This window comes from Aplidium turbinatum, chromosome 1 (genome assembly GCF_918807975.1).
Source record: "Aplidium turbinatum chromosome 1, kaAplTurb1.1, whole genome shotgun sequence".
Lineage (NCBI taxonomy): Eukaryota > Metazoa > Chordata > Ascidiacea > Aplousobranchia > Polyclinidae > Aplidium > Aplidium turbinatum.
In genome coordinates, this window is record NC_137472.1 from 58,633,314 (window position 1) to 58,647,544 (window position 14,231).

Genomic DNA, 14,231 nt, shown 5'->3' on the forward strand with positions numbered 1-14,231 from the left:
GTTAGTAAGATGTACAAATGTGTTCGCCTTCAGATAAAAGAATATTGTTGATCTTTCGAAAGCGCCCGCTTGCTGTGATTATTTCACAATCTTAGCCATTCAAACAACTTTTCCCCATGCAGACTCAGTGCGGATCCAGTGAGTAGTCTTTAGAGAGGAGGGGGGAATTCCAACTAAACACAATGATGTGTAGGTCCGACCTTGCAAGTCACTTTTAATTGTTTCAGGAAGAGAAATGCCTCAATCGCCCTTTCCCTGGATCCGTCACTGTGCAGACTATGTACCAAGTTGTCTTGTGCTATAGTTGCTTTTGTATGTTTTACAAAATATTATTGCATTTTTTTTTACTTGTTTTTTAACATCAGCGTATGTTTAGATCATGGTTTAGATGGATGACAAAGATAATCTTTCGCTTTTTCTTCATTATGGTAGTGTTTTCGTGTTGATTATGCTTTCACAGTAGGCATACTATTTTTATAACAGACAAAATAAAACTTTTTTCTCTCTCTAGTAAAGTGTTTAGTTGGATAATGACACGATTGCCTGCTCTCAGTAGCGTTGGGAACTTTGGTCGGGAACTTGATGAAATCACCGCATTATGTCCAAATAATATTCAATCAGCACACCACAGTTTATCGAGATTGGTACTTGATGCACAAAGAAATTTTGTCAAACTCAAACAAAAATTTTTATAATTTAGTAAGAGTGGATTGTTTTTCGCCATCATCACCTTTAGAGGTATTCCTTATGCCATTTTCTTGGAAAGGTTGAACATTTGCTTTATTCTTCTTCTTCATTTCGAGAAACTACAAAAAAAAAATATTGTTAGTAGCCTACATAAGGATCTTTGTTCAAGCATTGAGGATTTAAATCTTTTTAATGCAAAGTATAAAATATTTCAGTGAAATCACCTTTAAAGATAAAAATAATTAGGTTATTTTGGCAAGAACAGAAGTAGGCTATTCTTGCTGCGTGTAACACTTAAAGAGACTATTTAGGTAAATAGATCACATTTTAGTAGGAACACCAATTATAAGGTCTTGAAAAATTTTCATTGAAATTTTGTCAATACTGTACAATTTTTTTTTATTTTTTTTTATAAAATCAAAAGCCATTTTTGTATCTTTACAGTTAGTCTTCAACACTTTTCGAGGAGTGTTGTGTCAAAGCTTTTATTGTGCCTGTAGTGATACATAAATTATATCGATAGTCCATAAGCTGGGACACTCTTTTGCAATAGAGTTGGACACCGAAAGATCTCACTTTCTGCATTGGGTGATAAGCTAGGAGGAGCATAGAAGAAGATGGTCTATCGAGTAAATTGGGTAAAGCGAGCGATTTATCTGATGCGCCATGCACCATTTCATATTAACTTCCAATTTTCATCAAAAAAATACTTTCCAGATCACTTACCTCCACAACATAGTAAAATAGCATTCCAACCAATAGCATTCCAAGAAGAATCCAAAGTTTAGTGCTGACGCACAAGTAGCTCTGATACGCAAATGCGATCACTTTTCCGACCGAAAGCCACAGCATATAATTAGAAAATGCCGCTTCTTGGTTAGAAACAAACAAAGCTCCGTAGAAAGCTGAAAAGTGCAAGAAGTGATTAGTTTTCGATCACGTCTTAATCACAAGTGTGATGCAGCTGGTGATTTCGGGATCCATAGATCCAAAAGAAAACGCCTCAGGTTGATATTGTGACAAAAATTCCATGATTTCACATGAAACTGCGAAGAGGCAATAAAGGGCGCACTTTTGGATTTAGAATGCCGATAGGTAATGACACAAAACCTTTGTTTTTTGTTACTGACACCCATAATTGACGAAAAGGTCCTCTAATGTGATAATTGATCAATGGCATCCGTTATAGAATGGAGAAACCCATGTCTTACATTTAACTTGCCCATGAGTGAGAAGGGTTTGATCAGTAAAAGAGTTATATCAAAAATTTAATGAGGCTGTTCACCAGGCATTTAATTCAATAACATGATAAGCTCTTCTAGTGTAAAATAAGCTAAACTATTATGATAGCTAGCTTGGTTAACACCAGAAGAGCGTATCATGTTATTGAAACTAATATTACCATCGCTCCAAGTAGGCAGGTATAAGCTACACTCTTGCTTATTGTTGTAAGTTACCATTGATTTGTGTATGCCATACAGCATCAGCTAACCCCCAAAACGAAGGAAATACAAAGAACAATACTGAATCAGTAGGATAAGGAGTCCATATCTGCAAATATGCAATAGTTATTACAGTATGTTTGCTATGCTGTCTGATGAAATATTACCGGTGTTAAAACTAAATTTAACGTGTAGCACTTTGAAAATGCATGATGTAGGCTAATGATATATATCCATAAAATCTTTTTTTTTCGTAACAGCTTGATTATGGCAAAATAGCCTAAAAGAGTAAACTAAACTATGACAACTATGGCAAAGTAAAAAATCCCCCCTCTCCCGTTAGCACAGTGGTTACGCGTCCGACTCAAGATCACGGGCCGCTGGTTCGGCTCTGGGGGTGTGTGCGCTTGAGCAACGGTTTTCAGGACTGCTCTCCAATCAGCGGGACCTCATGGATTTAATAATTCCCCGGCAACCACATTTCAACAATCTGTAAACTTCACTCTGTCAATCTCGGTAACCGCCTTGCGTCAAAAGCCTGTACAGTGTACAACTATGCGACACTATCTGGAATAAACTATCATCACTTTGTCAGGACGAGGATAAAGGTTCAAAAACGAAAGAATCTTATTTTCATAACCTTTGCTCAAAATAAATGTTGTTCAAGCACACTAACATTAAATTACTTACCAAGAAAATAATGATCAACGCAAAACTAGTGAGAAAGCCGAGTGTTATCAACGGTATCCTTCCAGTAAATCTTGATATGCTGCCAAATAAAAATGAGCAAATCGAATCACAACCTCCATAACAAATCAAAACAAATCCGACCCAGTTCACAGCTAGCGGACAGGAGACGAATGACTGTAAAAGAAAGCTTGAAAATTATTTAAATCTAATTGTCGAAGTTTTCTTCTTTTTCTTCTTCGAAGTTTTGAGATAGTGCTAAAATCATGCATTTTCATAGTTAGGCTTTAGGTGCAAAAGTTCATTTGATAAACAGATTGATTGTATGAAGCTTGAACCGTAGGCTACAAATTGTTAGCATTACATAAACTTTAACTTTCATTTCCTCCAAACTTTGTTTTGGCGATTCAAGTACTTTTTAGTTGAGTGGCCTATTTATTTGCAACAGGCTCAATCGTTGTCGTCGTCGTCGTCGTCGTGTGAGCGTCTGGGGCCAATGGTCTATCCTTTTACCACCCCAGATTCACGATTTGTTGCTTACAGAAATTGACGTTAAATGACGCAATGATGTTGAATTTTGGGTAAAAATCAATCGCTAATGTGGGTGATACTGATCATCCAGTGGCTATCAACAGAAACGCTGCTAAAAAGAAAAATTTAGAGGGGAAAAATCAACTGTTGGGAGAGCAAATATTTTAATTTTGGAATGAAGAATTCGCTCAAAAATACAGCTACTGAACGCAGTCAAACGTTTATGAAACGGCATTCAACATGTAGTACAATGTCATTATAAAGCTATTTTTGGGAGCAAGATAAAATTGAGAGGTACATTTGCTCCCCTAAGTCCCCGGTGGCTGCGACGTATCACTAATCTGGGTGATATAATATAGTGTAGGCCTACGTAGTAGAATCAACAACGGAATCATGGTTTTATTAACGGATCATAAACGTGCAAAAACAGAAAACACTTTAAGCTCACACGTGTAAAAATTGCGACAGAAACTTAGTTAGACAGAGACAAGGTACAAAAAAAAAGAAAATAAAAAACAACATAATTGCTGTAGTTTTTCTCACTCGAGTAAAATCTCCTGTCAAGAACGCCTGTTGGAAGCCATTGTACGCAGTTAGGCATATCAAACATAGTTGGCGATGATCTTTTATGTGCTTAAACGTTGCAACAACCAAATCAAATGGGCTTCTTGTTTCATTTGATCTATAAATATTGAAAAATATTTACTTCAACAAAACTTATCTTTTTGTTTTTCCACTGTAAGGTTAGGTTGAGCTCAACCGACAAACAGCTTAGTTAATGTACAACTTCATGCTTTTGTACCAATTACTAAATTTGTAAATCATTTGATTTTAATGATTAGCCAATAATAAATGAGCAACAATACCGTTACAATCACAAAGAAACAACTCCAGTTTATGTCTTTGTCATTTGCACGCTTGCTACCGAACGAAGGAATTTTATTTTATTCTGACGTGTTTTGCAAAATGTGCTTGATTGTTCCAACAATATGTGATGAATAACGAAGCCTACACATTGTAGGCTACAACCTATTAGACGTAGGCGGGTGTATGAAACAGCAAAAAGCAATTAGCCTACATCTTACAAAATCGCAACGGTGATAAACTAGGTGGGTTATGTATCTCATGTTTTACAACATTGTGTAAGACCTAAAGTTAGTCAAGAAAACATGAAATTTTTCTATACATACCTCCACCTTAACAACGAAAACTATTAAAACAAATAAAACGTGCAACAAAACATGTAAAACATGTAACAAAACACGAATGACTTTTATGCATCAAAGTGCGAAAACCTACAATATTCCAGTTTATCAGCAGTAACTTTGTTTTGGCGATATTTTCTGGTTTAGTTTTAAAAGTTCCCTACCTTACAGATATGGGATCAAGAAACAATCCTATAACAAGAGTTCCTAGTAATCCAACTCCTGCATAAATGCCCATCAGCGTGTAGAGTAAACTTGTTTGCACACCTTCGCTTTGTAATTGTGTCACTGGACACTCTGTTGTGTTGTACCCGATTCTAGCTGCATTGAAATCCTCCTGACAATCATGTGACCCACAATATGTCTCGATGTAAGAAGAATTGTAACAATCTGGAAGAACTGTAGAAACAAGAAATTTTGTAAAGTGCCTGAAACAAAATCTCGCTGTATTGAAAAAAAAGCAGGTTTGGTCTTTAAACTCTAAAATCAACTGCAAAAACGTTAGATAAATTATATGCCATCAAGTTTGTCAGCAGTGTGGATAGAATGGGATAGCACTTAATGGATGGAGTAATTCACAAGACAACAACACTTCAACAAGCGAAACTCCACTCTGTTAAGCTTATGTCGGCCGGGCCTGGGTCAGCAGTTCAAAGCCTCTACTGGTATGCGAAAGTGCCAACATTAAGCTCTTAGATGCTTTCTCAGTCTGAGAAGATTTCCACAATCGTAATGATAGAAACAAGCGACTTTTGTGTTTAACAAACCTAAGTTTGCGTTGTCACCACTGGAGAGAACAAAGGATGAAATCAGTTGACCAACGATGTTGTTTAATTGGTAGAGAAAGAAAAAAGTTCCAAAAAAGAGTGCCAATGCAGCTTCTGGTGTTTCATCGGTTAGTTTTGCAAACCTGTTGATTAGAAAAACAAGATAAATGTTTTAGAATTTTGAATACATTTTCGGTCGCATTTGTCAGCAACTCTACTCTAGTAAGAGGCTTACAAATCATCTGTAAACTTATGTTAATTTGTTATCAACATTGTATCACACAGAATTTGTTTGCGATTCTTTTGCCTGGTCGCGGAATGAGCGCTGAGTTACTTCATAATCATGCTTCTACTTCTACGTTCAATTTGCTACCCCTTCTTCAGGGGCGTTGACAGGGGGGTCTAGGTGGTACTTTTGGACCCGGGCCCGGAATATTTAGGGGGCCCGGATTTAAAAGATTCCCCGCGACTTCAAACATTATCAAGATCTTACTATAATCAGATCTAAAGGAATTGCGACCAGAGGTTAAAACAGCCACTTCAGCCGTCAGATGGTAAAGTACCGGGCCCCTTCCGGGTATAGCCTAGTGATTTCCCTAACCACGAGTTTTTTTTCAAAAACACGAAATATTTTTCTTCCCACTCTTTAATTCTGAATATATATATATTTTTGGTGGTAATCACTTCTAGCTACTTGCATCTACAATTCATAGCCGTAGGAGATGGGGGGGGGCAGTCGCTCCCCCGCTGAAAAAAAAATGTTGCAAAAATTTCCAGTTATTTGGGCAAATCAATCTTACCACAATGTTTCGACGCCTCACCTGTTTAGAAACTTTACATATGATAATTGTTGTAATTTATGAGATGCATTTATATTTTCCAATGAATGTAAATGTATTATCACCGACTTTGAAAACTGTTGCATGTGGTACTACAATCTGGGCAGAATGATAAGTTTCGATTTGACAACTGCAAAATAGAACTGTAAAAAAGCACAGTTGGGAAACAGAGGTAAGCTTATTACTGATATTCACTAACATGTAGGCTGCATTTCTTCATGGGTAAGATTTAAAAGCCTACTGGTTACTGGTAACTTTATGCGATTTTTTGTTTTTTCTCAATATCCTACTAATGTAGTTGATTATAAAAATCATTAGGGCAAAAATGTCTAGTTATTTGGACAAATCAATTCTTACCATAAGATTTCAACATTCTACCAGTTTAGTAACTTTATAGTGTTGCATTTTGTATAAAAAACATTTTGCTTTGAATGTAAAACAGAGTATCAACGATTTTGAAAACTTTTATATTTGGTATTAAATTTGGGCAGAATGTTAAGTTTCGATTCAGTATTTGCAGAAAATAATGCTTCAACAAGCTGAGATAAGCTTATTACAGATGTTCATTAGAATATCATCACACTAGCTTACATTTCTTCATTGGTAGAATTTTGAAACCTTGCTGGGTTCTGGTGAGCTTATGAAGTTTTTGTTTTTTCTCTATATCCCACTATTGTAGTTGAACTTTGTAAAAATATTTGAGTAAAAATATCCAATTATTGGATAAGTCAATTTTACCATGAGTTATGCTATGCTCGCAAAACTTGACTTAAATACTACAAAGATAGCTTATCATTTTTAGATATGGTCAAACAAAATAAGTATTTGTTATAAACATTAATAATCAACAGTTGTGAGCAATGTGAGGCCACATATACACCACTTTTGTGAGCATTGATCCCGACCACTAACTATAGTTATGTACAAAGTGAAAAAGTATATTAAATGAAAACAACTTGTGAATTTTCCTGTATTTAATTTCATGTTTTTGTGAGCTATGGTTTAACTGTTTTCAGCATTGAATTTTTTTGTATATTATAAACTGCTGTTTGTTTTTGCCAGTCCCAAGGTTGATATGCTCAGTTATTTACTACCTATGACACAGTATTAGAGCAACAGCAATCAAATATAAAGACACATGTTATGTTATTTTGTCATCCAATTCATGCAGTTAATATATCAGGCAATGTAAACAGTGCTATTTTTGTGTCATGTTTTGGTAATGTGGTCTGTATTTTGTGGCAACGCTTGAGTTTGAAGTTATTATCTCGGAGTGGTTTTTCTTCAGTGCTTGTGATTTGAGTAGTAGGCCTAGCTGCTTCATTGTGAAGTAAGATTATCTTTGTAATGATCTTCTGAAAAAAGATTGACTATTGACTATGACTATTTCATTGTAATATAATATCAACATTTTTGGTATCAAAATTAGTTTTGTTCAAAGGTGGAAGTTTCATGCACATAGCATGGTGAACTGTCCAATTCTTTTCAGGCTGTAGGGTTTGAAGCAGCATGGGTTAAGTAATGTTACTGGTTTGATAAGTGAACGGATTGTCATTTTAGTTTTTTTCTATGCAAATGTACAAACATTGAATCTTTGGACTATCTTTGAATTGAAAAGATTGAGCTACTTTTGGTCAAGCCTTTTATTGAAGTTGGGCTGGAGATTTTCATATAATCTGGTGATATGAATATTCAGCAATTATTGTTATCGAGTTATTGGTGAAGTCTCAGTTCAAATTTTTTTGAATCCAGTTAGGCTTAATATAGCCTACTAAATATTTTTTTATGATACACAAGAATGTTTTAATTTGATGGTTTATATAAATGGGACACATACAGGTCTATGAAAGTAGATTAAAGTAAGTTCAGTCTTGTTTTGCTGTTGTATAGGCTATAGCCTACAATTTTTTTTTGCTTGTGTTTCGTACACAGCCAAGTTGATGACTCTCAGAGATTGTGAGTAATTTAGTATTTTTGAAAATATATACGCAAAGACAAAATTTGGGCAAATTATGTTCGCCCCCCCCCCCCCCAAATGTTTTAGCCTACTCTTCTACGGCTACTCTACTTTACAAAGAATTAATTTTAGCCGAAAACTCCAACAATTTTAAACATACTGACGAAAATCGTGATTGCGAGCAAGGATTTGGGGTTTCTGGAGAAATCCCTAATGCGTAATTGCACAGTTGGGAAATTCGTGGATACAACAAATCTTTGAGAATACATAAATGACATTCCTCTTAATTTTCTACTTTGAACGGCATGTGTTATCCTCGTTTTAACAGCACATCAACAAACGTTTCTACACAACCTGATATTATTATATTCATAACATTGTCTATGAAGGGGGCCCGAAAACAAATGGGTACCGGGCCCGAGAAATCCTGTCAACGGCCCTGCCCTTCTTCTATCAACATAACCGAGGGAGGCTGCCTGACTCGGACCTCCCTGGTTATTTCGCAGCTCCCGTGGCAGCATCCGCGCATTTTACAGCCAACTATAAGAAAGTTCTTTTTGTTTGGTGGTGCTTTGTAAATATAGTACAACTTTTTGAATACGTAGACTACTATGCTCCTAACAAAAATAGCCCAAACCATTTGTAAGACAAGTGATACCAGTGTTCTCACCTATGAGCGGAAGTAGCTAGGTATGTTGACTGAGCAGACCACAATGGGGCAGCGCATAGCCCCACAATTACTGAACTTGGTACCAGAGTCCACCAGGTGGGGTAAAAGTTGGCAAGTGGATACGTGACGTACCCGATGATAGAGACACAGATGGTCCATTTGCATCCGAGCCATTTGATAACTGTAAACAGAACCAACTCATTTGGAAAGATTAGTTACCTAACAAGATGCCACAACATTTCTCGATTTATACCAAACAAAACACACAAAAAATGTTACAATTCAATTTGCTTCTTTGTTTGAGATTTATAGAAATGCGGCAACTGAAGTGCTTGGGTCACATCATAAGGAAAGGCAAACTTGAAGATTTATCTCTAAGTGGAAAAATACTAGGAAAACGGCCAAGAGGAGCTCAAAAATGCACATTTTGCACAATTTTCAACCACATATCAATGTCACAATCAATGTGTATTGCCTCGCGATGGGTTGCTTTGTGTCTTCAACGAGCGTTGTTGTTTTGATTGTAAAATTCTGGTGCGATGTGTTATTATCGGTTATGACCTGAAGTAACCTTTGATGCGAACCTCGAACATTCTGTTGTTTTCTCAATCACCAAATATCGTTTGTCATGATGTCACAAGGATGTTTACCTATGGATCTCTGATTGCGAAATCGTTATTATGTAAGAATCTTCTACCCTACGTGACATTCTTTAGACTTCTTTAAGCTTCTGCTTGTTGACATTTATTGCAACTTGACAGAACAATGTGACATTACGTAACCTTCTCGATGTTACTAGACCGAAACAACCTTCTATAAATAGTGGTGTAATTTGCGTAATGATTATTATGGGAATTGTATTATGATGAGTTGATTATTATGATGAGTTGGTTATATGAGATCATTGTTGTAATAGTCGCAAGCATTGGAATCTATTGCTGTTTACTGTTACTTTGATTAATTGTTGGAAGTGGTGAACCATTCGTTGGAGTCCTTCAAGCGTTTTTATATACCATTTCACCAGTAGAACTATCCGTAAATTTAATTGACTGCTTTTCGGTTATAACCTATTAAACTACGTCATTAAACCTTTCCAAGTCTTTTTCCTGGTAAGAGATAGAAAGAAAGCGTGACAATCAAAAACCCTACTAAAATTTGGCAAGACGCACGAGATCGATCAAACTGGAACATCATTGTACATCGAGGGCTGTATCAGCCATGACACTTACACAGAGAGAGAGAGAGAGAGAGAGAGAGTTTGAGATTTATGAATATTTTAAGATTATGCGTTTAATAATTAGATGTACCGTACTAACTTTTTACTCGATGCACTTTTAAGCGACCGATTAAGCAAGCCTATTCAATCGGGAATCAATTTTAGCGAAGTTCATCAGTGGATCAGTTGTCAGAGTTGGCAATCAGCGGATTACGGTTGATGCATAAAGAACAAAATTATATTGTAAGCTTTTGAACCGGCCAACTTATTAATATTTGACAGATCCAGTGTTGATGCATCCAATCCTAAAGACTACTAACGCCATAATTTTGAAATTTCAAGGCATTGATAAAATAGTGCATCTTAAAATGTTTAAAGTGCAAGTCGCAAATCATCTACTGGTTAAGTTACTCGACCGATTAAGCAGTTAAAGCTCTTTTTTGATTAAGCACAGACGGTAATCCATTGATTAGAAACCTGATTACTGACGAACAGATAACCGTTGGGCAAACTTATCCTCGATTAACTTCTGTTGTTGGTTCATCCAACTCCTAGGATTGTGATTGAATAAAACTGATTTTTATCCCAACAGTGGACATTGTATTTAATAGAAGCGGCACTACATTTTGATGATAAGCGCAGTTATAACATCATATACAGTAGCCTATACTGCTGTCTGGCAATAGGCTAGGCTACAAATACTGTGTATATAGGCTACTGAGAAATGGATATTTTGATAATTAGTTACCAATTGTTGGAACAAACAATGCTGACAATATCAAGGCTCCGTAAATAATTGCCTGTGAACTAGTTCCAAGACTATCTTCATAATTGAGACTTGACTGAAGACTGGAAGTTGAATTAAAGGCAATAAAGTTGAGAAAAAATGCTGCACAAAGAACCAACAAATTCTTTATGGTCTTTAGTACTTCTCGTCTGTAAACCAAGATGCATATGTAAATTGGATGTGTACAGTACACTGTAGGCTACAGTATAGGACAGGCTATACACAATAGCCGTGGTTACATATGAAATGTTTTGCTGTCTATGCAGACTGTGTCTGTATCTAGAATGCGTCTGCGAGTGCAAATGAGTGCATATGCGTTCGTTGTTTATTAGAAGCTTGTTGAAAAAAATTGCTAATACGTGACCTTAATAATTATTTAGATAATTAATAAGCTACTTCACTAGACAAAGCCCTAAAATTTATAAATTAAAATCTTGATTTCAACAACAAGAATGCACTTGCAGGGCTCAATTTTTAATCCAATTTCCTACAATCTAAAAATTTCCTTAATTTCAAATGTTTTGTTTTCACCAAAATCCATTGATATTTTTCATCAAGCCAAACATTTTATGTTTTGTTCCAAGACAAAACTTTATGTCACGCATCAACGAGCAGTAAAAATGATGCTGAGGGAGAAAAGGTTAAGCTTCAGACCGTTTGCAACCCCGTATAGGTTCTTCGATGAGTTGAAGAAAGGCTATGGAATAGCTTCATAATTAGGCACATAGCCTACGATGACATGTTTTAAAAACGACGTTTTACTAAGTCGATTTTCAAAAACGATACGGCCTGATTTTTTTTTCAACTTTTGGTAACTGTCTGAATGGAAATTTTCAAAAATAAATTTTAACGACCTTTTAGTGTGACAAGCAGGCCGTACCTCCAGGTGGACATATCAAAAACAAAATTTACATCTGACTAACCTGGCCGATGTTGAACCTTTTAATGTGTCTTTAATATGATCAAACGTGCTCTTTCCTTTTTCAATGGAACTGTGACCTTCTGACAATGCTTCAAAACTCTTCGTTGTTTTTGTATCCATCTTGTGCTGCAAGGGCTGTTCAGCAAGTAGCCAAACCTTTGTGTTGCGATTTAGTTACTTGTAAAACAATCAGCAGTGGGCCTATGTTCTTGAACTGTAGGTTAACAGCACATTACACCTTTATCCATTGAAACACAGCCAGGCTATTGTAATGGAAATGATTGATGCGAGCTATCCCTATGGTAAACAATCAGTTGATTAATTTAACTGACTACTTAAAAGTAGGCCACTTCGCAAATGCCACCAGCTCAGTGGCCGAGTGGTGTCGCCTTCTCCTCTGGTGCTGGTAGATCTGAGTTCGATTCCAGGTCGGGTCAAACCGAAGACTTTAAAGACGGTACGGATAGTGTACTTTCTTGCATAACGCAGTGAGAATAAATCGGGTAATAATGTGATAACATCGTAAACCTGATATAAAAATTTAAACATGAGCCCTGTCGCTAAAAGACCTTAGATGTTGTAGAGCGAAAATAAATAAAACCTCAACATTATTATTATTAATAAAAAATCAACCAGGTTTGGTAACTACAGTAGTTACCAAACCTGGTTGATTTTTTATTGATTATTATACGTTTGGTTGAATCCTCTTAGGCCTACATGGATCCATGGCCACCTGGAGATGCGGCCTGATTTGTCACATTTTGCAGATTTTGATTACAGCTACTGCTAGTGCTTGACTGACATTTTTTGAGATGTTTTTACTTTTTGTGGTTTCCTAATGACATAAAACTTTTTTGTTGCCTTGGGGAAGCAGTAGCAAATGAGAAAAAGTAAGTTGAAAAACGCAAAATCAGACTGTTATTGCAAATTAGCAGTCTGACTAAAATCTTCGAAATCAAATTTTCTTTGTTTATCAACATGTGAGGATGTTAAAACCTATTGTGTCGTCTGGAGAAAAGAATAAAGAAAGCGTAAAAATCTAATTTTTAGAAAAATTTATTTAAACGTTTGTCCAAAGTTAGAAAAACCTGGAAATTTCTGCAAAATGTGACAAATCAGGCCATATCTTTAGATGGCCATGATGGATCCTACAATTATTTATGATTAGCAATTCCCATAACACCGAGAAGCCAGAACTGAGGTTAAGAGTCTGCAGAAACCTTTTATTACTATTATTACTTCACAAATGCATTCTCAGGTAGCCTACCCATGTAAACTAGACCAATGGTTCCTAACTGCTGTTCCCTGGGACCGATTCAAGTATTGTTTTTGCCGGTGCTCAATAGATTTTACTTTCAGCCAGGGCTGTGGAGTAGGAATCGTGGAGTCAGAGTCGGAAGGATTTTGGCGTGTCCGAAATCGGAGTTGTTAAAAAAAAAAACGACTCCGGCTCCGGCTTGATACAAAACGATAAACAATAAAAGTTTTGTTTGCAATCTTTTTTCAAAATATTGTTTTTTGTTCTCCGCATTGAGCTTTACAACTTAACCAGAAAATAGAAGTGTGTGTTCTTGTTAGTGTTTATGAAAGTCGCCGTTTCAGTTTCGATCACAATTTAAAGTAAAATTAAATTTTAAAAAAACAAATACAGACCAAAGCTTTAAAAAATCTGGCAACACTGAAACCGGAATCGGGGTAGGAGTCGGCCAGTTATAAACTGAGGAGTCGGAGTCATAAATTTTTCGCCCTGGTTTCAGTCAAGCTATATTTAATATTGAATCATAGGCAGTGAAAAGTAACTGTCTCATTTTACGCTTGGTCCATTTACAGTTGCTGTCGTCGCCCGCCTAGCCTTCGTTGGTATTGCAAAATTGTAATGAAGGTTAACTTTTAAAGGCCTAAATTTTATACTGTTTGTTAAAAAAATTGTCATAAACTAAGTGTTAGGTCAACACTTGAAAGAATTAGCAAACAATTTTGACAATGATTTTGCGAGACATAAAGATTCTCGACATGAAAACTTTTGAATCAACAAGCTGTTCATTATGCGATCTTCATCTTCATGAAAAAGTCTAATTGCATTTCTGGTTCTACTTTGCAGCTCAATTACAAAAAATAAGAATAAAAGCACTGTCATAAATCACAACTCTAGATATCTCTTGGAAACGATTTCATGTTTAACTTTCAGAATAATCAGTTTGATGGCGGTCGTTTCAACCAGCTACTTACAGTATGCGATTAATAGTTTTCTTGTCTTATAGCTTTAATTGAAACAAAGCGAAGAAATCGAATGGATGCCGAAGCACAGCATAAGCTACCGTACGTATTTTCGAAATTTCCTTGTTGCCTTGCATAGCCTACTGACAGTCCCAACACCAACAGCTATAAATCCCATTAACATTGACTGTGTATGTACAGTAAATAGATTGGCATTCGATTGTTTGAGTTGATTTGATTGACATTTATCGCAGTTTTTGTTTCAAATACATAACCTATGTTAAAATCCTGCACTATCGTTCGC

The 14,231-nt window shown here is 36.0% G+C and overlaps 1 protein-coding gene across 1 annotated transcript; it reads right to left on the reverse strand.

Moving 5' to 3' along the window:
* Positions 1-487: 487 nt before the first annotated feature.
* On the reverse strand, positions 488-11,993 carry LOC145773344 (protein unc-93 homolog A-like). The gene is made up of 10 exons (XM_082584798.1): positions 11,712-11,993; positions 10,750-10,937; positions 8,786-8,966; positions 5,320-5,462; positions 4,717-4,951; positions 3,891-4,029; positions 2,820-2,993; positions 2,145-2,238; positions 1,414-1,592; positions 488-806 (listed from the first exon to the last, which is right to left on the reverse strand). The coding sequence occupies exons 1-10, from the start codon at positions 11,828-11,830 to the stop codon at positions 690-692; spliced, it is 1,569 nt and encodes a 522-aa protein (XP_082440924.1). The 5' UTR covers positions 11,831-11,993; the 3' UTR covers positions 488-689.
* Positions 11,994-14,231: the final 2,238 nt, after the last annotated feature.